Genomic DNA, 26721 nt, shown 5'->3' on the forward strand with positions numbered 1-26721 from the left:
CCCTTTTGCCTAGGCTGGTGTGCAGTGGCACAACAGCTCACTTCAACCTCTAGCTCCCAGGTTCAAGTGATTCTTGTGCCTCAGTCTCCCAATTAGCTGGGATTACACATGCTGGCTACCACACTCGGCTAATTTTTGTATTTTTAGTAGAGATGGGGTTCCACCATGATGACCAAGGCTGAACACCTACTCGTTTCTATAGTATTAAAAAGTCTACTATAAACTTGCCTTAGCTGAGTATTCACCTCACTCCCAACCTCTCATATCTCACACTTTTGGTACTAGCAAAAGTGAACTGCTCACAAACCCTGCAAAGCTCACTCAAGCATCTTGTCTTCTGCACTTGCTGCTCTTCCTCCCAGAGGGAATCGTGTTAGAAGTTCCTTCCGGCAGACACACAATCTTGTTACATCTTCCTTCTGCCAATCATCATTCTTCTGCTTCTTTACCTTGAAACATTCTACTCAGTCTTCATGCTTACCTTCAATCCTACCTACCTTTATTCAAAAAGCTTTCATTCCTCATCAGTTATGTCTGGCACATAATCAATATAATAAATAATCATAATTATAAGTTTCCAGTGGGCATCCAGCACACAGCAAGCCCTGATTAAAGTAGCAAAATAATAAAAAATGATAATCATAATAATGAGCTCCTCTCTGTTTGTATTTTTATTTGTGTTCTGTAGCATTAGAAAAAAATGTATCTAAAAAACATTTCATAGTTATTTGTTAAGCGGACAAGTTAAAACATAAATAAAAATTTTTTTTTTGTCAATTCTGTTGAAAAAGCACAGAAATGAAATAGAGACAATTGTGTTATGAGCACCTTAAAGATCAAAATTACATCAATTTCATCTTTGTCTCCTTGTTATCAAAAGCTCTCTGATAAATAGATGGCTAAATTAAAGGTGTCCTTATACAATCTGGATTGTACAATGTATTAGGTGTCCACATCCAGGTAGCATACTAGCATTTTTGTTATTGTGAAACATTTTCTACTTTTATTATCATCTGCTGAGCCTAGAGTTGGGCAATTTGTATATTTATTATGACAATCTTTTGATGAATGGTAGCCGAGCATCTTGTTCTAACAAAATTACTGTTATCATGACAATTAACCCACAGATAGAAGAACACATCTTGTTCCAACAAAGTAAATATATCTCTTTTCATTTCAAATTAGGAGGAGGGAAGTCAGCAATAGTGAGACCTTGCTGGTACAAGCATAGGTTTCCTGACCAGTGCCTCACAGATTGGTACCAGTCCATGGCCTATTAAGAACCTCACTACACAGGAGGAAGTGAGCAGGAGGCAAACCAAGGAAGTGTCATTTGTATTTACAGCCACACCCCTGGCTCATCTTACTGCCTGAGCTCTGCCTCCTGTTAGATCAGGGACAGCATTAGATCCTCACTGAAGCATGAACCTTGTTGTGAACTGCCCACATGAGGAATCTAGATCATGTGCTGCTTACGAGAATCTAATGTCATATGATCTGTCACTGTCGCCCTTTGTCCCAAGATCAGACCATCTATTTGTAGGAAAAGAAGCTCAGAGCTCCCACTGATTCTACATTACGGTAAGTTGCTAATTATTTCATTATATATTACAATGTATTAATAGTATAAAGTAGCAAAATAAATGTAATGTGATTGAATAATCCTGAAACCACCTCAACCTTTCCCTAGTCCATGGAATAACTGTCTTCCACAAAACCGGTCCCTGGTGCCAAAAAGCCTGGTGACAACTGGCCTAAAGTAACTCACTATCAGAAGTCTTACCTGGATTGCTGTTTTCAGAAAACTTTTTTGATTTCTGTTTTTCTTTGTAGTCCGAAAGTAATTGGCAAATTCTGTGTATAAAAATGTAATAAATAAAAAGACTTTTAATACTGAGATAAAAAATACTTACCAAATGTGAAATGCTTAGAGTAATTCAAACAATATCAGAATATCAGAACTTAACAATATTATTCCATCCACCTATGTGTACATTCTACAAACTTATCATAAACAAGAAAAAGAGTAAAGTGAAATAGTCAGAAATCAAGGGCACTATGACCCAGTAAGTTAACTCGCATTAGTCTGACATAATGTGTACCAACTCTGCCTAAGTCCTAGCTGCATAATGAACAGCTATTTGTTCTTGGACAAGTTGCTCCTCTTGGGCTCAATGTCATCTTCTACAAAATAAGAACTTTGCTGTCTTATTTCACTAGATTGTTATAAAGATTTAACAAGATAACATTTTTTAAAAGCTCACAGAAATATTAAAGCAATGGAATAATCTGTTCCTAAATTTTATGACTGAAATCATGTTGGAATTTCAAATAAAACCCAATCTGTATTTTGTGCATACGTTCCAATATGAAAAGGTTGCTGTTTTCAGGAAATGTTATTAAGTCCTAATTTTGCTTATTAGTTGTCCTACTCTTTGTGGCTCATAGTTCAGGGCATCTCAACTATTTCACAGTTTGTAACTAAATTTATTGATAAATAACTCCTTAAAGTAGATGACATGATTGTCCACTATTATGGAGTCTATCAATCACACTAAGGACAGAAAAACCAATGGATGTTAAGACCTGGCTGGGACCAATGATCCTTCCCTATAGACTCAAACTCTCAAACAGCAGATGTTTGTCAGGATGATGCTTTATATCCATGTTCATCTCCAGCTGACATGAGAGACCAAAACCCTACTTTCATTTATTTTTAGGTTCCATGAAGAAGTTGCAAGATACATACTAACAACATATTTTGCACACAACACCACACACATTATTCAGTTCCAGTGTTATCTCATAGACCACCTTACATGACTATTTTTGCAGTACAAATAACAACTTCAATATTTTGGTGACACCCATTTTGCTTTGAATCACTCTGTTGCATTATAGCTAGTCAGCAAACAGTCAAATGACCTTCCACTGACTGTGTAAAATATGGAATGCTTCAAAAATCTGTGTGGCCTCCTTATGCAGGAAGCCATGCTATTTTTCTCTTTATTGTTTCAATTTGAGAATGTGTGCTGCTGAAGCAAACAGAAAGTTCTACTTTTACACGTGATTAGAAAGAACTTACAGAGTACCTACATAAATTGGTTATGAGTAACATATAAGCAGGGAATAATACACTGCAGAAGGCCACAGGAGGCCTCTGAGGAGGAAGGCCTCTTCATGCCTCATGCTCCAGTGCAGGGTGACCTTGGCTCTGTTACCATAAACATGGTGCTCAAGGCTATAAAAACCCTTCGTAGAACTATGATGTAGCCAGACTTGTGGGCTCCTTGTAAGGTCTGTGTTCCATCAGCTGTACTTAGATAACAAGCTAAAGATAACCACATGTTCTTCTTTTGTGAAACCCCCAAACTGCCACTGTTATCAATCCTTAGAATGACACACCACTTCCCGTTCACTGATTCAGTTCTGGTTCACTGGTTCACTCCACCATCATCCTCTCCCCACCATTACTCCACCCCTACCCTGTAGATCAAAGTGATTGTAACCAATAAATAGAGTGGATGGTCAGAGCTCAGGGCCTTCACTGTCACCTCCAAAGTAATAAGTGATGGCCCTCTGGTCCCATCATCTCTCTTCATCTTTCTTTTTCTCATTCCTTTGTTGCCACCAAACTCAGGGTACCCACAGGTGATGTAGGGGTGGCTCCCTACATTCTGGTGCCCAATGTGGGGCTCATGGAGCCCTACATTCTGGCACCCAACGTGTGGGGCTTATGGATCCCTATGTTCTGGCACCCAGTGTGCAGGGCTCATGGATTCCCTACATTCAGTGATGAGACATGGACAAGGTATGGCTCTGTTAAGTCCAACTAACCTACTTGAGATTCTGAGAATTCTCTTCAATAGCTTCCTGTGAGGTAGAATTTGAAAATATTTTTAAATATTGAGGTAGAGTTGCAAGTAGCTTGGGCAATTTTCATTATTATTTAAAACAGATCAGTCAAGGGGCCAATCACAACTGGGAGTCCGCCGCTTCTGGGAAGGTAAATATGGGATTTTCTACTGCCTCAGGTATTATACAGGATATAAAGGTGCATGAGGGTACAGAACTGGTAGCAAAGAAGAAAGAAACACTCATCTCTTCCTGCCACATTATTTCAACCTCTCTGACCATTTAGAACAAGCCCAATGAATATCTGCTACAGAAAAGACCAAAAAAGGCCTGAAAGGATCTCTTACCATGAAGGTCTCAGCTAAGTCTAGGCTGAATATGGGGGAGATGGTCAATTAGCTCATTTTGTGTGTGGATAAAGTCACATTGCCAGAGAATGGTGCTGGTGCTTTGGGAATAATGGCTGAGCATATAAGCATAGGTATGTGAATTTAAAAAACGCTGTAACTTCAACATCTTTGTATGAATCACCATGAAGACCTGAGGGCTCTGAATCAGTAAGGGCATCTTGGTGTCAAAGATCAACCATTACCAGGCAGCAGGACCAGTTTCAGGGGCAAAAATGCAACAGAATCAACAGAAACAACAGAATGATTGGAGTGCCCTTTGTTTCTAGTCCTTCTGATTTGATAAAAGGGATTGTCTTCCTTGGATTTAGTAAATCCCTTTGGTTCTTGAAAAATTCAAAGAGTATGGAAGAGATAGTCTTCAGAAGACAGTAAATGACTTTCTGATAAACTGGACATTTCAAGACCCAAATAACTAATCAAAAAAAAAAAAAAAAGAAAAAAGAAAGATGTGACACTATTTTTTATCTCATTCATAGGTGTTATACTTGGATGAAATGAACAATGTTGGAATCTGTAAACATAAAGGTCTTACAAGTCCTGAGATAAAGAATCCTGCACACACTGGTACTTCTAACCGGTCTACCTTTTGCTTGATTTCTAGCTGATGCAGGGGACTAACTCATTGCCACTTTAAAACTACCCAAACCAAACTACTACATCTCACTTGATATATAAGACACAGTTGTTGTAATTATTTTAAGCCTTAATTTAGTGTTAACTAGACTTTTCATGTAAACACTTACATATTATGTTGACTAGACACAGCATAATCCCTGGCAGTTTTTCCAGATTTATCTTGACAAAATGCATCAATATCTTGATCAAGTAGAAGGCCAACCATACTTGCTGATCCACAACATACGGCAAGTATAAGCACAGTCCTAAAATGACAGAGAGGTAATTTTTCCCTAACTGTAATAAAGTTGTAAGCTAATCTGGCATACTTTACCCATTTAGTATCTTGCCTGTCAATGCAGAATTAAACATTTGCATGCACTAAAAGACATAAGCATCTTGGGTGCTCAAGTGTTAATCTCTGTAAAATACCACCAAAGTTAAAAGGAAGGGACAAAAAGAAAACCTCTTATCTCAGTGGGTGTTAAATAGTAGAAGCTGCTAATTTAAAGGCCTTTGATGGGCAAGAAACTATGCTAGGGCCACTTATCTGAAGTGAACAAAGATTTAAGTAAAGATTTCCTTCCCGCTTCCCGAGACTGATATACGGTAACAGAAAATCAGCTGTGGGGTCACATAAGAGCTATCTGCATGCTGAAAGCAGTAATATTAATAAGAATGGTGAAAACAGTAGTCATAATAGTTTCAGTTAATGATGCCAACAAGCATGTGCTGGGCACTGAATTAAATGCCGCACACACACATCTTTCTTACTTATGCACAGGCAATTTTGAAGGAGATATTCTCCTCCTTTTCATATATGACAACACATTTAGTGGTAAATAACATTGCCAAGGTCACACACCTATCAAGTAAGAAAGCTAGGAATTAAACCCAGTCTTGTGTGAATCCGAAGCCTAGCTCTTTTCTCTTATCACCCACCTACACCTTGCCTTCATTAAAGGAACAGTGTACCCACTTAAAACTATCTCTACTTCCTCTCTCCATACCAATTAAAAATAAGGCCAGGCACAGTGGCTCACACCTGTAATCCCAGCACTCTGGGAGGCCGAGGCAGGTGGATCACAAGGTAAAGAAATTGAGACCATCCTGACCAACATGGTGAAACCCAGTCTCTACTAAGAAATACAACAATTAGCTGGGCATGGTGAAGCGTGCTTATAATCTCAGCTACTCAGGAGGCCGATTCAGGAAAATTGCTTGAACCTGGGAGGTGGAGTTTGCAGTGAGCAGAGATGGTACCACTGCACTCCAGCCTGGTGCCTGGTGACAGAGCGAGACTCTGTCTCAAAAATAAACAAACAAACAAATAAATAAATAAATAATCAAAACATCAAAATACACTGGAATTAAAACAAAAGCTGATGAACTTACAGTATGTGGGAATAGCAATTAATTGTCTTGGAGGCATAAGCTAACATTTATATTCTTCAAAGAAAGCAACTCATCACAGAGTTATTCAAAAGACAAAATGATTATCAACTCCTATTTATGTTTAATAAAGTGTATTAGTGGAAAAGCATATAAGACATAGAGATTAAAAACTACTAGAAAGAGTTAAGTTCAATACTAAGTCATAAATAAACTAAAAGTTAAAGTTCACACTTCATGAGACAAATATGAAATCCATTTAGCTAACATAAATCATATAACCAAAAATGTCACATAATAACATCAGTCAGTGTAGTAAGAGGAATCCCACTAAAACTGTTCTTTATGTTGCCCAGTCTAATTGTTTTTCTACTTAACTGATTTGTTGATCCTGATCACTATGTTGCAATAAGTTAATCTTATAAATGTTTATGACTTGAGTGACTGCTATCATTCTACAACACAGAGATTAAAAAAAATAACTATACCTTCCAAATTTATCAATTGCATTTACATTAGCTTTTTTCTTGATTAAAAATTTCATCATTTTCTCTTTTTGTCCATATACAGCAAGTGAAAGTGGCGTGAGGCCACACTGTAAAACAATAAAAGCAAAAATGATATTTGATTCAAAAAATTATGTACTTCTCAACTGAACTGGAAACTATATAAGATCCTATAAACTTACACTCATAGAAAGTAAACAAATTATAGTCACTTCCTTCTTACTCTTCGGTGCTTTCTCACACACTACTCTTTCCCTTGGAGACACCTCTCTTCTGCCTCAACACATTAACTCTGATCATCTCAAAAACTCAGTTTAAACACTTACTGGTTCCAGGAATCTTTGCTTCTATGCCAGCGTTTGGCATGGTATTATTGGATGATAATATTTTTTCCATCTAAACAAAGAGCTGTATCTTTTAGCTCTATATTCTCAAACTCTAAGACAAATTGTTGGGTATAAAGCAAGAATTTGTAAAATATTTCTTTAGTTTCATGTTTTACCAAAAGATCAAGCTCCAATGTGCAATAAATATTGCTACTAAGTCTCATACTGCCCATTTCAACAATTTTTCCAATATGTATTCATTTAAAATCAATTTGTATTTAAGTTTTCCAGATTGGTAACTAAATAAATAATCAGTTCACAGAACTAGTGAAACCAAATTTACAGAATCCCTACATGTAGTCTCAATAACTCCATGGTTTTCAGTGTTTAAAACTGCCATCCTGATTAAGCAAATGCTCTACAAACATTTTATTTTTTATTATTTATTGTACTTTAGGTTCTGGGGTGCATGTGCAAATCATGCAGGATTGTCGCATAGTTACAAACATGGCAAGGTGGTTTGCTGCCTTCATCCCCCTATCTCCTCTATCTTGTATTTCTCCCCTCATTATCCCTCCCTACCCTCCCCATGCCCCTGCTGTCCCTCTCCTAGACCCCTTCAACTGACCACAGTCTCTGATGCTCCCCTCCCTGTGTCCATGTGTTCTCATTGTTCAACACCCACCTTTGAGTGATAATATGTGGTGTTTGGTTTCCTGTTCTTGTGTCTGTTTGCTAAAATGATGGTTTCCAGAGTCATCCATGTCCCTACGAAGGACATGAACTCATCATTTTTTATGGCTGCATAGTATTCCACGGTGTATATGTGCCACATTTTGTTTATCCAGTCTATAATTGATGGACATTTGGGTTGGTTCCAGGTCTTTGCTATTGTAAACAGTGCCACAATGATCATATGTGTGCATTTGTCTTTATAATAGAGCAATTTATAATTCTTTGGGTATATACCCAGTAATGAGATTGCTGGGTCAAATGGAATTTCTATTTCTAGGTCCTTGAGAAATTGCCACACTGTTTTCCACAATGGTTGAACTAATTTGCAATCCCACCAACAGTGCAAAAATGTTCCTATTTCTCTACATCCTATCCAGCATCTGTTGTCTCCAGGTTTTTTAAAGATCACCATTCTAACTGGTGTGAGATGGTATCTCAATGTGGTTTTGATTTGCATTTCTCTAATGACCAGTGCTGATGAGCATTTTTTAATACGTTTGGTGGGCTCATATATGTCTTCTTTTGTAAAGTGTCTGTTCATATCCTTTGACCACTTTTGATTGGGTTTGTTTGTTTTCTTATAAATCTGTTTTATTTCTTCGCACATTCTGGATATTAGTCTTTTGTCAGATGGGCAGATTGCAAAATGTTTTTCCCATTCTGTTGGTTGCCAGTTCACTCTAATGATTGTTTCCTTTGCTGTACAGAAGCTCTGGAGTTTAATTAGATTCCATTTGTCTATTTTGGCTTTTGTTGCCATTGCTTTTGGTGTTTCAGCCATGAAGTCCTTGCCTACGCCTATGTCCTGAATGGTTTTGCCTAGGTTTTCTTCTAGGGTGTTTATGGTGTTAAGACTTATGTTTAGATTGTTAATCCATCTGGAATTAATTTTAGTGTAAGGTGTCAGGAAGGGGTCCAGTTTCTGCTTTCTGCACACTGCTAGCCAGTTTTCCCAATACCATTTAGAGAGATACTGGATAGTCTATAATAAAGCTTCAATTGATCAAAGAAGTTTAGAACTTGCTACAATTCTAACTGAGAAAACTCTGATCTTACTAACAACTTACTGAGCTAAGCACTTGAATGGTAACAAAGAGACACAAAATCCTGAGAGGACCATCCTCTACTTATTGAAGACTACTCACTGCAAATTTCTAAAGACCTTCTGAATGGCAGTGAATAACTGATGTTAGGAGAAGGTATTATTCCGTAAGCTGATTGATACTGCCAATAATATTCATTTTAACATCCCAACCACAGAGATAAAAGTCAGATTAGGCCAGCAATGGTGGCACACACCTGTAATCCTAGCATTTTGAAAGCCTGAAGCAGGTGAATCACTTGAGCCCAGGAGTTCAAGACTGGCCTGGGCAACATGGCAAAAAACTCATCTCTACTTCAGAAAAAAAATATATATACTAAAACTGAGGTTGAAGGACCACCTGAGCTTGGGGAGGTCAAGGCTGCAGGGAGCTGTGATCACACTACTGCACTCCAGCCTTGCAGAGACCTTGTCTCCCACCCCCCAAAAATGTCAAACTAGTATTATGGGAAATGAAAGATATAAAGGAATTAGCACATATCCAACTCCAACTGCAACTATTCTAGAGATCTTAAGTTTCTGAGATGTAAGAATTTATATATTACACGTATTTATTCAGTGATTCCTCAGCAGGAGTGTATCCAGATTTTGAGGAATTTGTCATCATTGTTTAGAGCAAGGTCTCATTATGTTGTCCAGGCTAGACTCAAACTCCTGAGCTCAAGCAATTTTCCCCCTCAGCCTCCCCAGCAGCTGAGACTACAGCCATTCACCACCATGCCTGGCTTCAAGGAAACCTTTTGAAACATACATGTCCAGGATTTATTAGACTTACTTTATGAAAATCTGCAGGGGAGAGCCTAGACTTGTAGATTATTTAAAATTTTTCCTCAGGTTACTGAGATGCACAATTCTAGCTGAAAACTAGTGCAATAGATAATTACTTCGGTGTCCTCTCTTAGCCACATGACCAATTCCCTTTATCATTTGAGGATTTGGCCAAAAAGAGAAAAGAGTAGGAGAGAGATTCATTTGCTGAAAACACCACATAATTTTCCCAGGGAAGAGAAGAACAGGGTCTAGTAAACTCAAAGTCCAACTTCATCTTGTTATTTATAAGCTCCTTATCTCCCACCTTCCCATCAAGACATTCTAGATTAGAAAGCAGAATTGAGACTCTAGTTGGCTATTTCTACCAGAAGAGGATCATGAGTCAGTTAAGTACCTGTTACTCCCTCTGCTCAAGGGTTTCCCACTACATTACCCCCTATTCACTGCCAATCTGGTTCCTCAGAGGCCTCCTAACATTGATCTCCAGGCAATTTATAACTAACTCCCTCTCCCAAACTGAAAACTCATTCTCTAAAACTGAAGAGAACTCTGTCTCACCATACAAAAGAAACGAATGAATACCACCACACACACACACACACACACACACACACACACACACACACACAACCGTTTCATGGTCTTTCCCCTCCATTACCTAATTTCCAAACTAGCCTTGATATTTCTGATTGCTCTTTTCTCCCCTTTCCATTTCTCCCTCATGAGCAATCAGAGCTACCCTAAGCCTTGCCACTCAAGATACATCACTTCATATCGATTACTTTTCTTAGAAATTTGCCAAAGCAGCAGGATTTCTATTCACTGAAACATGTTTTTGTTTTCTTGGAGTTTTAATGTAAAACTTATTTCCAGGGCAAATTTTACTATTTTACAGTCATTAGGAAAAATAAACAAACAAACAAACAAACAAAAAACCTGGGAAAGAAAAATTGGAAAAAGCAATAAGTATTACCTTTTACAATGTCAGTGTTTTCAAAAAAAGAAATTTACCACAAGTACATTTTTAAAAAAGCTGTACCCTCTAATTCTTCTTTAAATTTAACAATATTTAAAATAAAATCTTAGACAATTAAGTCATTTCAAAATATTTTCATTCAGGTACGCTTGAGCTTCCAAATACAGAAAACTAACCCTTACACAGGAGGTCGGTGTTAAAACAATCACATTTCAGTATTTTGAAAATAAAATGGATAGATCTATACCTTGTTTTTTGCTTCAATATCAGCACCGTATAAAAGCAGTGCTTTGGCCAGTAATTTGTCTTCATTGTAGACCGCATAGTGTAGCGCGGTATTGCCATACACATCCGGAAGGTCTGGGTCAGTGCCATGTTCTAGCAACGTTAACACACATTCATCTTCTTGGCACTGTACGGCCTGTCAGTATTAGACCAAAAACAAATCATAAATCCTAGGAACTCAAAAGAAATATTCCACAGGTTTCACCAACTAGCTATATTTAAATGAGAAAACTCATCTTTATTCTACATATTGAAATCAAATCCATCTCGTGCCGATACAGTCGGCTACTGCATACCTTTATTAGAGCTGTCCTCTTTTTGCTGTCAAAGGCATGAAGTTCACATCTTCTGTACAGCAAGAGTTTTACTATTTCTGAATTCCCATTGGCAGAGGCCAAATGGAGGGCAGTTCTATGGGAGTGAGAAGACTTTTTAGGAAATTGTAGTGCACTATCTACAGCCACCTCAGCAATTCATGTCATTGCAAACACTGAACAGTCTGCTATTACTCTGCCTTCAAAACAAACATTGCATTTTCCTTTGAAGAAAGTATACTATTTATTACCCCTCCTTACTCACTGTATGAGTGAAAGAGCAGCCTATTTGAACAGAAAGAGCATAGCCCTTGGATTCCATTCAACTTGGGCTGGAATCCTCTTTCCGCTCTGTCACTTCCTAGATGTTGCTTAGCCTTTTTGTATCTCAATTTCCTCAACAATAAAATGGGAATGAAAATAGTAACTTTCTCAGAGAAAACCACTGTAATACTTAATGAGACTCTACACAAAAGACAGAGAATAGTTCCTAACACAACAGCTCAATTGCTAGATATTATAATTTTTACTACTACTACTGGAGACATGTGAATTGAGTGAGATAATACAATTATACCTACACTTTGAGGTATTTTTTAAGGATTACAGGTAACATTCTATTTTAGTGATTCTAAGATGATTCCACGGTTGAACATTTCTTACACTGGAATGTCACTTGTAATTCATGATTTACTATAACTGTAATTGGCAGCATTTAAATAATTCTCTTATTGGGACGTAAAATAATGAGGCATCTTACAATGCCTGGTGCCTTACATTAGCTAGGCCATGTTATAATATAAGAGGTCTGGCACAGTTCTAGTCCAATGACTGGCATTTAGATGAAATAAGAAGGCTGAGGTGAAAACAAAAACAAATTTCTAAAATAAACTAATTCTTACTTTGGTTTTCAAAAAACTTTAAGCCAAAGAATACTTGCGATTTAAATGACTAAGTATGTCTCATTTTTTTCAATACTCAGAATTACAGAATGTATGTAAATCAGGTATTTCTAATCATTAATATTAGGATTTAAGACTATTAGCAATTTTCTTTTTTAAAAAAGGATTTGGAAAACTATTTGTGGAGTTTCTTCAACGTTTACATCCAGTGATACCTGTGCAGGATGCGCAGTTTTGTTACATAGGTAAATGTGTGCCAAGGGGGGTTGTACAGATTGTTTCATCACCCAGATATGAAGCCGACTACCTGTTCCTATTTCCTGCTGCTTTCCCTCCTCCCAACCCCCACCGTCTGATAGGCCCAGTGTGTGCTGCTCCCCTGTAGGTGTCTGTGTGTTCTCATCATTTAGCTCTCACCTGTAAGTGAGAACATGTGGTATCTGGTGTTTTCTGTTCCTGTGTTAGTTTGCTAAGGATAATGGCCTCCAACATCATCCATGTCCCTGTAAAGGACATGCTCTCATTCTTTTTTTGTGGCTGCTGTTTATGTATCCCATTTTAGTTCTTAAAAGTACTAAAACAGTCTTTATCCAAGATTGTTATAAATTTTAAAGGACAATTAAAGGTTATCTTTTTACTATTTCTACCTTCAGAAACGCTTTTGTTTGAAAGGAGAGAGGAAAAACTTCAATTGAGATTAAGTTCTAATACCCCAATTTTAAATATCTCAGTTTGCCCAGCCCCAGCATGTAAACATGAAGTTTTCAAAGATGAAGGACACTGAGAGGGAGTAGAACATGCCTGCCACGTAATAGGTGCGAGACAGTAGAATATGCCTGCCACAAAATAGGTGTCTGGCTTATGTTTGATGAATAAATAGATTGAAAGGATACAGCTGGTGAGTTCAATATTTAAAAAAAAAACTCCTGTAGAGGAATACATTTGTAATAGTAATAATCAGTTATATTTGCTCTTTTAATTTTCATATATAACTAAAGTAAAACCATTAATCCACAGTTTTTACACATTATATATAAGGAGAAGATAAATATATAATAAAATGAATATACAATAAAATCTACTGGAACAGGTAAACAGATTCCCTCTACTTCTGGATAGGGTAAAAGTTTACAGAAGATACCCATCCACAGAAATAAAAATAAATAATAGAATGTGAGAAACTATTTGTATCTATGCAAGTAGCATATTTCTTCTCTTCCCAAGGATTATTTCATGACTACTGAAACTTAACTAAAACTTTTGAGATGTTCATTGCAGAAATCACAGATAAGAGAAAGGGAAAAACTTCACTCACAAATCCCCAGAAATAAATTTGATCGTATTTTCTACATCTTTTCAGCTAACACAAAAGCAGATTGTTGGTGTATATGTAAAACAGATTTTTTTTCCTCACTTTATATACCAAATTACATCTTTGCATGTCAACATATCTCTATCTATTGACGCCCTCAATGGTTACATATTATTCCATGCCATGGATGCACTGAAATTTGTTCATAAAATCTTCATATGAGTTCTTCTCAATACATTGCTATTATAAGCAATACAAAAAAAAGATGTAAACATTTATTAAAGCTATTTCAGAATAATGAAATTGATGAGTAAAAGGTATATACATTTTAAAAATAGAGTTCTTACCAACAAAGTATCTATTTGAAAAGTCACAGCAACTTAAACTTTAAGCAACTGTGTAAATACCACTGTTCTTCATCCTCACACACTTTGTGGATAGAAAACCATATTCCATTACCCCCCCCCCCTTTTTTTTTTTTTTTTTTTTTTTTTGAGAGGGAGTCTCGCTGTGTCCCCAGACCAGAGTGCAGTGGCACAATCTTGGCTCACTGCAACCTAGGCCTCCCAGGTTGAAGCAGTTCTCCTGCCTCAGTCTCCCAAGTATCTGAGATTACAAGTACTCGCCACCAGGCCCAGGTCCAGCAAAGTTTTGTATTTTTAGTAGAGACAGGCTTTCACCATGCTGGCCTGGCTGGTCTCAAATTCTGAAATCATGATCCACCTTCCTTGACCTCCCAAAGTGCTGAGGTTACAGGCATGAATCACTGCACCTGGCTTGTCATTCCTCTTCTAACTTAAATTAGAATTAGAAAACAGTATTTTCTAATTCTGTTAGAAATTAGAAAATATTTTCTCATTTCTAAACAGTATTTTCTAATTTCTGTGAAATAGAAAACAGTATTTCATTCCTCCTCTAGCTTAAATTCCTTCTCTTACCAGAACACTATGTTTTCCTAAGTGTGTCGATCACTGGTAGACATACAAAGAAATTACTTTGCCCAATTTTAAATTGAGTTTATTTAGTTGTCTTTTGGTTGACTTGAAAGAATTCTCTGTAAAATGAAAATACATGTTTTGTAAAGATGTTGGACCTCTGTTAATGTTTTTTTTATATACGGATGTTTTTTATTTTGCCAAGCCAACCTTCAGAATACTTGCTTTGGGAGGTTCTTAGGAAGGTCATTGTGAACATAAAAATACATCTGCATATATAGGCCAGTCACAGTGGCTCACAACTGTAATCTCAGCACTTTGGGAGGCCAAGGCAGGTGGATCACAAGTTCAAGAGTTCAAGACCAGCCTGGCCAAGATGATGAAACCCATCTCTACTAAAAATACAAAAACAAATAGCCGGGCATGGTGATGGGCACCTGTAATCCCAGCTACTCGAGAGGCTGAGGCAGAGAATTGCTTAAACCTGGGAGACAGAGGTTGCAGTGAGCCGAGATCACACCACTATACTCCAGCCTGGGGGACAAAGACTTCACCTAAATATTTATATATGCATATATAAATAGGCATTTGTGTTTTTTTTTTCTGGTACTTTTCACCTTTTGTGTATTTAAAGTTTTTTACTCTATAGTGCAGGAATTTATTTTTGTCACATAAAAACCTAGCTAGGTTTCTCCAAACAGCCTGCATTTCACTTAGGAATAATTAAGTTTTTTACTAATATAAAACATCACCTTTATCAAGGACTAAATTCTTACATACATTTGACTATTTCTGGATTTCCTATTCTGTTCTGCTCATTTATGTCTTTTCAGCTGTTAGTAAACAATTTGTGGAAATAGCACATGCAAATTTTGACATCTGGAAAGCAAATCTTTTTCTATTCTGCTACAAAAAAATTAATTTATCACAGTAACAGACAGCATGCCTAATTTAAAAATGCTAAAACTTTGCTATTTTCATTTGGTTTAGGTCCAAGTGATAAATACAGAAAGAGCTCATATCTTTTTTTTTAGATTTTTTAATTGCATTTTACGTTTTGGGATACATGTGAAGAACATGCAAGACTGTTGCATAGGTACACACATGGCAGTGTGGTTTGCTGCCTTCCTTCCGCTCACCTGTATCTGTCATTTCTCCCCATGCTATCTCTCCCCACCTTCCCAACCCCCGTCCCGCCCCCATTTCCCCCCAACGGACCCCAGTGTGTAGTGCTCCCCTCCCCGTGTCCATGTGTTCTCATTGTTCAACACCTGAAGAAAGAGCTCATATCTTGAGAGAAATGAGTCTTCCTATTCAAAGACACAAACCATCTTCCCATTTATTTTCCTTCTAAGGTTTCTCAGTAAATAACATATTTACATAGGATACATTGATATGAAACACATATTGAATTTTATTTGAAGAATATTTAGCCAGAAGTTGATATACTATGGAACTTAGTTCTCAATATATACCTTTCTATAATGTATATGACATTGTTTTAAAATGTGTACATTAAAAATAATCCACTGCAACGATTTAGTTTTGCGAGGTACATCACTTTAAGACAGTCTATTAGTGTTCTACGAGGGAAATTATAATTTGATTGGAAATCAGTTAAAGTTTTGTTTTCACGTTGCTGCTCATAAAGAGGCCTGTGCCCTGACCCCTCTGAGGTTCCCACAGCCAGGACGGTGTGGGGCCTGCAGAGACGATAAAGCCGGGCACCCCGCCACCGCCCCCACACCAGTAGGGCACATCCCCACCGTCCCGCCTCCTCTCAGCGAGGCCCAGTTACCTTTGTTCCGTGTCCGTCTCGTTCACGTCAGTGCTCCTGAGCATGACGATGAGATCGGCTCTGGGGACTTTACCCCACCAGGCGGCTCTGTGGAGCTGGTCCAGGTCTTCTCGCCGGACCTGGTACCTTGGCTCCTCGAAGGCACCGTCGTCATAGTGTGCCCAAGTGCCCACGTTGCTCTTGCCGCTCCCCCTGCAGCAGGAGAAGCAGTGGCAGCACCATTTGCCCATCCTGCTCCTGAGACCAAAGGGCTTCTTCATAGCGGAGGCAGCCGGCTTTGAACAAACCTCAGCCACCATCTGCTTTTAACAGCCAGGGGAGGCCAGTAGTAGCGGGCAGATCGCCTCTACGAACCAGCTTGACCGACTAGCAGGAAACTCCGGGTTTCCAACCTGGTGGAAGAGAAAGGTCAATCCCAGCCCGAACCTGCCCACCCCAGGAGGGGAGCCCAGCCCAGCCCAGCCCACCCAGGGAAAGCCCACGCCCACCCAGGGAGAGCCCACTCCAACCCAAGGAAACACCCAGCCCGGCCAGGGGAATGCCAAGCTCAGCAGATAAAAGGTCAGGCCCAGCCAAGGAATGAGAGGGAGGAAACGTCAGTCAAAGCTAGGAACACGGAGCCAAGCGAGGAACACCACGCTAAGCCAGGAACAGCAAAGCCAAGCCACCGCGACAGGCAAGCCAAGCCGTTATGCGCGTGCGGCGTGCTCGAGGCTACGCTTCTACAGGCGAGCCGCAGCGCGCGGCGTGCGCGTGTCCCAGCCTCCGCGGGCGAGCCCCAGCGTGCGGCGTGCGCGTGTCCCAGCCTCCGCGGGCGAGCCCCAGCGTGCGGCGTGCGCGTGTCCCAGCCTCCGCGGGCGAGCCGCAGCGTGCGGCGTGCGCGTGTCCCAGCCTCCGCGGGCGAGCCCCAGCGTGCGGCGTGCGCGTGTCCCAGCCTCCGCGGGCGAGCCCCGGCGTGCGGCGTGCGCGTGTCCCAGCCTCCGCGGGCGAGCCCCGGCGTGCGGCGTGCGCGTGTCCCAGCCTCCGCGGGAGAGCCGCGGCGTGCGGCGTGCGCGTGTCCCAGCCTCGGCGGGCGAGCCCCAGCGTGCGGCGTGCGCGTGTCCCAGCCTCCGCGGGCGAGCCCCAGCGTGCGGCGTGCGCGTGTCCCAGCCTCCGCGGGCGAGCCCCAGCGTGCGGCGTGCGCGTGTCCCAGCCTCCGTGGGCGAGCCACAACGTGCAGCGTGCGCGTGTCCCAGCCTCCGCGGGCGAGCCACAACGTGCAGCGTGCGCGTGTCCCAGCCTCCGCGGGCGAGCCCCAGCGTGCGGCGTGCGCGTGTCCCAGCCTCCGCGGGCGAGCCCCAGCGTGCGGGGTGCGCGTGTCCCAGCCTCCGCAGGCGAGCCACAACGTGCGGCGTGCGCGTGTCCCAGACTCCGCGGGCGAGCCACAGCGTGCGGCGTGCGGGTGTCCCAGCCTCCACAGGTGAGCCACAACGTGCAGCGTGCGTGTGTGGCGTGTGCGTGTCCCAGCCTCTGCAGGCGAGCCACAGTGTGCAGCGTGCGTGCCTCAGGTGCCATCACTGCACGTGGCTCAGTGACCGACGTGTGCAACCCATGCGCGCCAGTCCTGGCGCCACCAATGTTAGGGACAGCCTTGTGTTCCCCGTAAATTTCGTGGGAATTGATGGAGGTTTCAGGCCATTGAGAAGAGAAGGCCGCCCCTGAGAAAAAGCCTCTTGAAGCAGTGCTGGGTCTAGAGCCCCTGCAACTTGAGGATGCTGACAGCTTCCTCTGAAGAAAGCCCCCAAGACAGTCTGGGCGGTGCTGGTGCAGGTGGCTGCAGCTGCAGCTTGGAGCTCGGGCTGTCGGAGCTTGCTGCAAATGGCCTCAATATTGTGAGCACAAGCAGCTCATCCAGCCCAGACCCTGCCCGAGGCACTTTTGCCACCCTTCTGCACCCACATGGCTATTGGCGACGGGGCACTCTGGAGCCACAGGATTGGAGCTGGGCGGCCAGCTCCCACTCTGGTTCCCCAGGCCCAGTGTCCAAGCCAGGGCTAAACGCTGTGGGGCTTCTGGTCTGGAGAGCTCTGCTGGAGTGCAGTAGGGGTGTGCTTCAGGCCGCTGTCTCCAGGCCAGCAGGAGGGAGCTTGGAGGAGCACTGACCTGATGGCAAGATGCAGAAAGGCACCCCCATGTGCAGATCCAGGTAACAGGATGCTATGAACTCCAGAGAACCAGACTGGGGCATCCCTGGTAGCCTCTGAGCTGGGCCCCAGGCAGTGGCACGTTGACTTGCTTCAGGCTGCTTCACCCAAACCGCAGGCGCTTTGGTGTGAGAAGACATTTATGCAGCCAACAAACATATGAAAAAAAAAGGCTCATCATCACTGGTCATTAGAGAAATGCCACATTGAGATAACATTTCACGCCAGTTAGAATGGCTATCCCTGAAAAATCAGGAGACAACAGATGCTGGAGAGGATGTGGAGAAATAGGAACACTTTTACACTGTTGGTGGGAGTGTAAATGAGTTCAACCATTGTGGAAGACAGTGTGGTGATTCCTCAAGGATCTTGAACTAGAAATACCATTTGGCCCAGCAATCCCATTACTAGGCATATACCCAAAGGATTATAATCATTCTGTTATAAAAACACATGCACACGTATGTTTACAGCACTGTTCACAATAACAAAGACTTGGAACCAACCCAAATGTCCATCAATGATAGACTGGACAAAGAAAATGTGACACATATATGCCATGGAATACTATGCAGACACAGAAAAGGATGAGTTCATGTCTTTGCAGGGACATAGATAAAGCTGGAAACCATCATTCTTAGGAAACTGACCCAAGAACAGAAAATCAAACACCACATGTTCTCACTCATAGGTGGGAGTTGAATGATGAGAACACATGGACACACGAAGGGGAACATCACACACTGGGGTCTGTTGGGGGGTGGGAGCGAGAGGAGGGATAGCAGGGGTGGGGAGGTTGGGAAGGAATAGCATTGGGAGAAATGCCTGATGTAGGTGATGGGGGTTGGTGGCAGCAAACCACCATAGCATGTGTGTACCTATGCAACAATCCTGCAAGATCTACACATATACTCCAGAACTTAAAGTATAATTTAAAAAAAGACAGATTTTTTGAAAGAGGTGGACAAGCCATGTGCAGACATTTTCCATGAGAAATTTTTATGTCCATTCTTATGGTGCATCTGGTGCTGACTATAAGCTCCTTTTATCTGCTTAGAACTGCAGTAAAGACTTTAAGTAATTTGTTTCTCTGTAAATATAATAGAAAGGGGTTGGAGCTATGTTCCATCAGTGCCAAGATGTGAATAATAAGAAATAACAGCAAGCATGGAGCAGAGAATGATTCGGCGATGTTTGGAAGTCATGGCTGCAGGTGATTATGAAAACGTAAACCTCTCCAAGAATTCACAGTGCATGGGTAATGGCAGCAAAATTCTGGAGACTATGGGGAAAAAAATCCACAAGTACAGGTACATTTATTGGAATGACTCATCACAGAAACTTACTGTTGGGGAGTGATTACTATATGCTAATGTACGTTTGTACAAAACCTTTTGTAGTACCCCCATGATAGAATGACTTATTGAGTTGAAGAGAAAGGAATTCGCCCTACATACCTGAATTTGGTGGAATGACCGCTTGCCCAATATAGACCATTAAGGATGACTAGAGCAGGTAGTTCTTGCTAGACAAGCTTTCCTTCAAATTCTCAATATAACATTCCTGCTAGAGGGTAAGTACAACTTGCTTATGAGAGCCAGTGCTGGAGTACCCAAAGGCTGTTCTGTAATTGGGTTCTTCTCCCCTTGTCCTCTCTGAACTCTCCCCTGCACTAGACGGTTTCAATGTTGGAGCATCTGAGTGCCAGCCAGGTAGACAAGTATGAGAATTTTGCTTTCATGTAGGGTCGTGAAGCATTCAGGGACCTGAAGTAAGTCCAGGAGGATCAAAGGGTGGCCCAGGAGGCAAATCCCTAATTAGTATTGAGTTAAAGCCAGTAAAAATCAGCTCACATGTCCAAGAATATGAGCTGAGCCAAATCAGGTTGAGAAATCTAGACCAGAAAGAAAAAAGAATTGTAATAAAATGGGAGGATTTTAGGGGATAGGACAGAGGAGACTGTCTCTGTTAAGCTGGTGGGTCCCAGGTTTACAAATATTTGCTCTCAGGTATTTGGTTTGGGTTTCTGGCTGTGTTGATTTAACTTAAACGTACAGGTTTAGGACAAATTGTACAAAGAAAAACGCACAGAGGACTCAATGGTAGCTGAGTCCTCACGACAGTGACAGAACCCAGAATGACTCAAACGTTCTGGCTAATTCACCAAAGCAATGATGAAGGTTTTGTTGTATCGTTGAAAGAACATTAAATTCAAAAGAAAGCAACAATGAGTGATTCCCAACTTGCTGAACAAATTTACTAGTTTTCATTTTTTTAGTTCAGGAGACCTGTTTCATGCTTCTGAGCCTATACAAATTAAAATATAAAAAATACTTACCTTGGGCTGCGTGCCCTGGCTCATGCTTATAATCCTAGTACTTTGGGAGGCTGAGGTGGGTGGATTTCCTGAGCTCAGGAGTTCGAGACCAGCCTGGGCAACTCAGTGAAACCCCATCTCTACTAAAATATAAAAATTAGCCAGGCACAGTGGTGGGTGCCTGTAATCCCAGCTACTTGGGAGGCTGAGACAGTAGAATCACTTGAACCCGGGAGGAGGAGATTGCAGTGAGCCGAGATCACACCATTGCACTCCAGCCAGGGTAACAGAGCAAGACGCCATCTCAACAAACAAACAATCAAACAAAAAAACCCCAAAACGAAACAAAACGAAACAAAACAAAACAAAAACATACCTTACCAGGCTGTCTGTGAGGATCAAATAAACTACAACTGTGAAAATAAATCGCACAGTGTTTAGCAACTATTTTTTTGGCATCTTTTTCTCCCTGCCTCTTTTCTTCTCTTTCTCCCTTTCTTTCTCTGTTCTTCCTCTTTATCTTCCACAGTCGTCACCTTAGAAGCATCCCTGCCTGAGAATCAGACCCACCAAGCTGTTCACTGCAGTCTGACTTTCTGACATCGCCAGGGTGACCTTCAAGTGCATTAATTTGTTGGTTTCCTGCCATGCCGTCTCAGCTGGGGGAAGCTCTATGCCCACATAGAAGTAAGCAGAGGGCAACTGAAGCCTTGAGTCAGGGTGCCTCAGAGAAGATGAGCGGAAGCCTCAGCAAATTCAAAGCATGTGTTTTATAAATCAGGAGAGCACACAAGGGCAGACTGTCTGTCAGTTGTTTCCACAGGTGAGTAGGGAGGCTTTACTGACATCACCCCACCAGTCAGTGTTCACACCTCTTTAGTGATGACACATTTCCCTCTGCCCTGTAGCAAATTTGTCTTATTAGCTGGAATGATGCCAGTTTGGAAACATCCTCTACAAAGCAGTTACCTACAGAGTTACAAAGCAGGGCTTAGGCAGACCACATATATATTCATGTGACCAAAATTGTACATTATTTGTTTTGTAAGCAGATGAAAAAAGGCAACTGTAACCTGGGGGGAAAGTTTTGGAGGTATCTATAAGAGGGTGATAGCTGAAACCGTGCAACAGGGTGAGATCACTCAGGGAAAGAGTGGAAAGCAATAGTTAAGGAGCAGACAGACATTAGCCGAGCATGGTGGCAGGTGCCTATGATCCCAGCCACTCAGGAGGCTGACGCAGGAGAATTGCTTCAACCCCAGTGGGGGTGGACGTTGTATTGTGTCCAAATCACATCTTTGCATTCCAGCCTGGGCAACGAGAGCAAAACTCCCTCTCAAAAAAATAGGAGCAGACAGAGAAAAATGAAGTTGAAAAAGCAAAGCCAGAGTAATGGGAACACAGTCAGAATAAAGTAGTATCTCTAAAGAATCAAGGCTAAGAATGTCAAGATGTTGGAGGGCTAGCAAGTTAGGCATACAGATTGATATACAGGTTGGGGACAAGGGAGGAGCCTTTCAGTGGTGTCCTGTTTCTGCTAGGATAAATTCCTAGGATAAGTTCCTAATTCAGCTCACAATGCCCAAATTGCCCTTCAACCTCATGTCACATCATTCCCATTCTCCCACTGCCAATTCTCTGGCCTTCTTCTCCTTTGCCCAGTGCACCATGTTCACTCCTACCGCAGAGCCTTTGGATGGGCTATTTCTCTGCCTGGAATACTCTTCCCTTAAGGTGCACTTTAATTCATCATTCCAAACACAGATGAAGCATCATTTCCTCACTAAAGCCTTACCTGGCTAATCCAGGTCAAGCCAAATTATTTATTTTTTTTTTTTTATTTTTGAGATAGAGTCTCACCCTGTCACCCAGGCTGGAGTGCAATGGCACGACTTGGATCACTGCAACCTCCACCTCCCGAGTTCAAGTGATTCTCCTGTCTCAGCCTCCTGAGTAGCTGGGATTACAGGCATCTACCACCACGCCCAGCTAATTTTTGTATTTTTAATTCTTTTTTTTTTTTTTTTTTTTTTAGACGGAGTTTCGCTCTTGTTACCCAGGCTGGAGTGCAATGGCGCGGTCTCGGCTCACCGCAACCTCCGCCTCCTGGGCTCAGGCAATTCTCCTGCCTCAGCCTCCCAAGTAGCTGGGATTACAGGCACGCACCACCACGCCCAGCTAGTTTTTTGTATTTTTAGTAGAGACGGGGTTTCACCATGTTGACCAGGATGGTCTCAATCTCTCGACCTCGTGATCCACCCGCCTCGGCCTCCCAAAGTGCTGGGATTACAGGCTTGAGCCACCGCGCCTGGCCTAATTTTTAACAGGGTTTCACCATTTAATAGAAAAAGGTTTCACAATATTGGTCAGGGTGGTTTCGAACTCCTGACCTCAGGTGATCCACCTGCCTTAGCCTCCAAAAGTGCTGGGATTACAGATGTGAACCACTGCACCTGGCCAAGCCAAATTATTTAACTTTATAGAATCATGCCTCTTTCTATTCCAGCACTCTTCCCAATTTATAATTATGCCAGCACACGTGTTTTTTGGTGACTATGTGTCATTCACTGGATTGTAGACTTTATTAGAATGAGACTTGAGAAATTCTTAGCACAGCAATATTTTAACTAAACACCAATGGAATAAAGTTTCCCAATGGAATAAAGTTTGATGTAGAAACAGACATCCTGTACTTTCTTCCCATTAGTGCATGCCTAAACAACCCCGTCAGAATAGATGAACCTGGAAATCATCATTCTCAGCAAACAGACACAAGAACAGAAAATCAAACACCACGTGTTCTCACTCATAGGCAGGTGTTGAACAATGAGAACACATGGACACAGGGAGGGAGCATCACACACTGGGTTCTGCAGGGGGGGGACTAGGGGAGGGACAGCAGGGGTGGGGAGTTGGGGAGGGATAACATGGGGAGAAAAGCCAGATACAGGTGATGGGGAGGAAGCCAGCAAACCACATTGCTATGTATGTACCTATGCAACAATCCTCAATGTTCTTCACATGTACCCCAAAATATAAAATGCAATAAAATATCTATTTTTAAAAAAGAATTACTTTAGTGTTTCTCCATGATCTGGCACTCAAGACAACATGGCCAGTCTCAAGTATACAAGCTTGTTGATTAGGTTGGTATGGGATAAGCCATTATGAAGTTTACAGTCAACAGTTCCTAGTCTTTGGAAGGGCCACAGACATCTTTACGAATCCAATGAAAGCTAGATTCTGTTATGGGTTGAATTGTTTTTCCCCTAAGAGATGTTGAAGTTTTAACCCCGGTGTCTATGAATGTGACCTTATTTGGAAATAGAATCTTTGCAGATGATTAACTTAAAGTCATTTGGGAGGGCCCTAATTCAATATAACTGATGTCCTTATATAATGGGGCAATATGGACACAGAGATGAGTATGTATGGAGGAGACACAAGGAGATCGCCATCTATAAGCCAAGGTGGCCTGGCACTACCAGAAGCTGGGAGAGAAGGATGGAACAGGTTCTCCCTCCCAGCCCTCAAAGGAACCAGTCCTGCTCACACCTTGATTTCAGACTTCTAGCTTTCAAACTCTGTGGCAATAAGAGTATGTTGTTTAAGCCACTCAGTTTGGTAGTTTGTTAAAGCAGCCCCAGGAAGCTAACAGAGACACTTGAGAGCATACCCAACTTTCCATGTAATTTCTGGGTGTTGACAGATCCACTGAGGCCCAGGTTCATCATTTTACAGCATCAAAGATGCTATAAAATTTCCAAACTAAAATCCCTCAGGATAAAGGCAAAGGAAAGAAGAAAATTGGCAACAGCTACTATTTGCTCTGCTTGACCCTTGCCTAAGCACCTGGCATATATTACTTCACCGAATCCTCATAACCACTCTATGAAATAAATGGAAATACAGACCCAGAGACATTGAACGTCATGCAGAAATTCACACATCTAGAGACTGACTGTGCTGGGAATAGGACGTGAGTTTTCTTTTACTCTGAAACCAGTGCTTTTTCTGTTCTTGCCCTGCCTCTGAGTGACCTGTGAGAGCCAAAGCACATGATATGTGGCTTCCTGGACTGTGAGGTTACAGCGAGACCAGGGTTGTGTGAATGTCAGTAGCTTAAAGGGAAATTGGAGAAGAGTTTTCTTCAAAAAGTTAAGCAGGGCATTGTGGCTCACGCCTGTAATCCTAGTGCTTTGGAAGGCCGAGGTGGGTGGATTATGAGGTCAGGAGGTCAGGAGACCAGCCTGGCCAATATGATGAAACCCCCGTCTCTACTAAAAATACAGAAAATAATTAGCTGGGTGTGGTGTCAGGTACCTGTAATCCCAGCTACTTGGGAGGCTGAGGCAGGAGAATTGCTTGAGCTGGGGAGGCAGAGGTTGCAGTGAGCGGAGATCACAGCACTGCACTCCAGCCTGGCACCAGGCCTCTGTTTAAAAAAAAAAAACAAACTGTGAAGTCATTATCAGGATCCTTGATTATATATGGATGAAAAATGAGGTTCAGAAAGGTCTATAGCACAGACCAGACCAGAATTTCACAGGGGTCATTTGACCTGAAAGCCCGTGGCTTCCCAGCATCCCCTGCAGTTCAGCTGCATCGAGCCGACAGCGCCGCATAGTGGTTAGAATCTGACCAGCGTAAATCCCAGCTGTGTCACTTCCTGGCTGACATTGGAAATGCTACTTAATCCCTCTGTGCTTCAGATTTCTCAACTATATAAAAAAATAAAATAGGACTATTATAAGTTAACTGAATTAATACTTGTCAAATACTTAGGACAGTGCTTTGTGATTTGTGAGTGCTATGAACAAGTTAGCCATCATTATTACTATAACTGGAAAGGATACCACAGTCCCAAGTTCATCAGGGGAACATAGGATATTGCCCAATGTCTGGGATAAAATTAAATCCATTTATAACCACATAAATATATTTTTAAAAAAGGAGACAATGAACATTTAATACCTAATCTCAACAGCTTTTTCCAAGAAACATTCCCAAAAGAAAGAAAAAGAAAGAAAGAAAAGAAAAGAAAGAAAGAAAGAAAAAAAGAAACAAAAAACTGTGAGGCCGATATTTGAGAAATGTTGGCTTTAAAAAATTGTTTTCCGGGCAGAGCAAATTCCTTTATTTACATCTATCTCACTCCCCTTCTCTTGTCCTGCAACCTTATTAAGAACTGGGATGAACTGAATAATACCACACTTGTCCCATGATTACCATTATTATTGGCATCCCAAAATAAAGCCCATCCAGGGACTCTTAGAGGAGGTTTATCACTATTAAAATCTTCAACCTCAAAGTTTATTCAGCTTATCAGCTATAACTGCGATAATGGAAAGATAGGGATTTAGTGACAGTCTTTAACTGGGCTACACACTAAATCCTAAATTCTACCTATTTCAGATTTAGTGTTTAATCCACTTACAGGTCCAGAACTTTCTATGGACTCTCTCTTCTCAGCGTATGTTTGATTTATGAGTTCAGTTCAATTAGTAAATCTCTAGCGATTCTTTACTTGTGCAAATAACCATGGAGAATTCCAAAAATGTTTAAGATGGGAATTTGCCCTTGCGGAAAATAAAGCCTAATTGGAAAACCAAGGGCTGATTCACATTAAAAAGTAGTAAGTGACTGCCTGAGTCTGGCTAGGATATCTCTCACACACTGGCTGATACTTACTTGAAATTGTTCTATCATAGTTTCATGTTTTTAATTCAAACTTTTGCTCCCTCAAAAACCAAGTGACTGCCCATCCCGCTCACCTTAGAAACACTTTCCTCTAGGCCAGTGGTTCTCTGCCAACATCAGCGTCACCTGGGAGCTCATTAGAAATGCTAATTCCCGGCCGGGCGCGGTGGCTCAAGCCTGTAATCCCAGCACTTTGGGAGGCCGAGGCGAGTGGATCACGAGGTCGAGAGATCGAGAGCATCCTGGTCAACATGGTGAAACCTCGTCTCCACTAAAAATACAAAAAA

The 26721-nt window shown here is 41.6% G+C and overlaps 1 protein-coding gene and 1 non-coding gene across 2 annotated transcripts; both read right to left on the reverse strand.

The window, feature by feature from the left end:
* Positions 1-429: 429 nt before the first annotated feature.
* LOC141583121 (uncharacterized) lies at positions 430-16601 on the reverse strand. The gene is made up of 7 exons (XM_074392494.1): positions 16235-16601; positions 11270-11384; positions 10936-11109; positions 6761-6867; positions 5009-5146; positions 1784-1854; positions 430-449 (listed from the first exon to the last, which is right to left on the reverse strand). The coding sequence occupies exons 1-7, from the start codon at positions 16531-16533 to the stop codon at positions 430-432; spliced, it is 924 nt and encodes a 307-aa protein (XP_074248595.1). The 5' UTR covers positions 16534-16601.
* On the reverse strand, positions 2941-3044 carry LOC141583124 (U6 spliceosomal RNA). The gene has a single exon (XR_012515865.1). It is a non-coding gene; the product is annotated as a U6 spliceosomal RNA (small nuclear RNA).
* Positions 16602-26721: the final 10120 nt, after the last annotated feature.

Source organism: Saimiri boliviensis, assembly GCF_048565385.1.
Source record: "Saimiri boliviensis isolate mSaiBol1 chromosome 3 unlocalized genomic scaffold, mSaiBol1.pri SUPER_3_unloc_3, whole genome shotgun sequence".
Taxonomy (NCBI): Eukaryota; Metazoa; Chordata; class Mammalia; order Primates; family Cebidae; genus Saimiri; species Saimiri boliviensis.

Coding starts and splice junctions, on each gene's coding strand:
- LOC141583121 (XM_074392494.1), bottom strand. CDS start 16,533: ATGGTGGCTGAGGTTTGTTCAAAGCCGGCTGCCTCCGCTATGAAGAAG. Junction 11,385..16,234: donor GAGACGGACACGGAACAAAG/GTAACTGGGCCT, acceptor TCACTCCCATAG/AACTGCCCTCCATTTGGCCT. Junction 450..1,783: donor TTCTGAAAACAGCAATCCAG/GTAAGACTTCTG, acceptor GAATGTTTCAAG/GTAAAGAAGCAGAAGAATGA.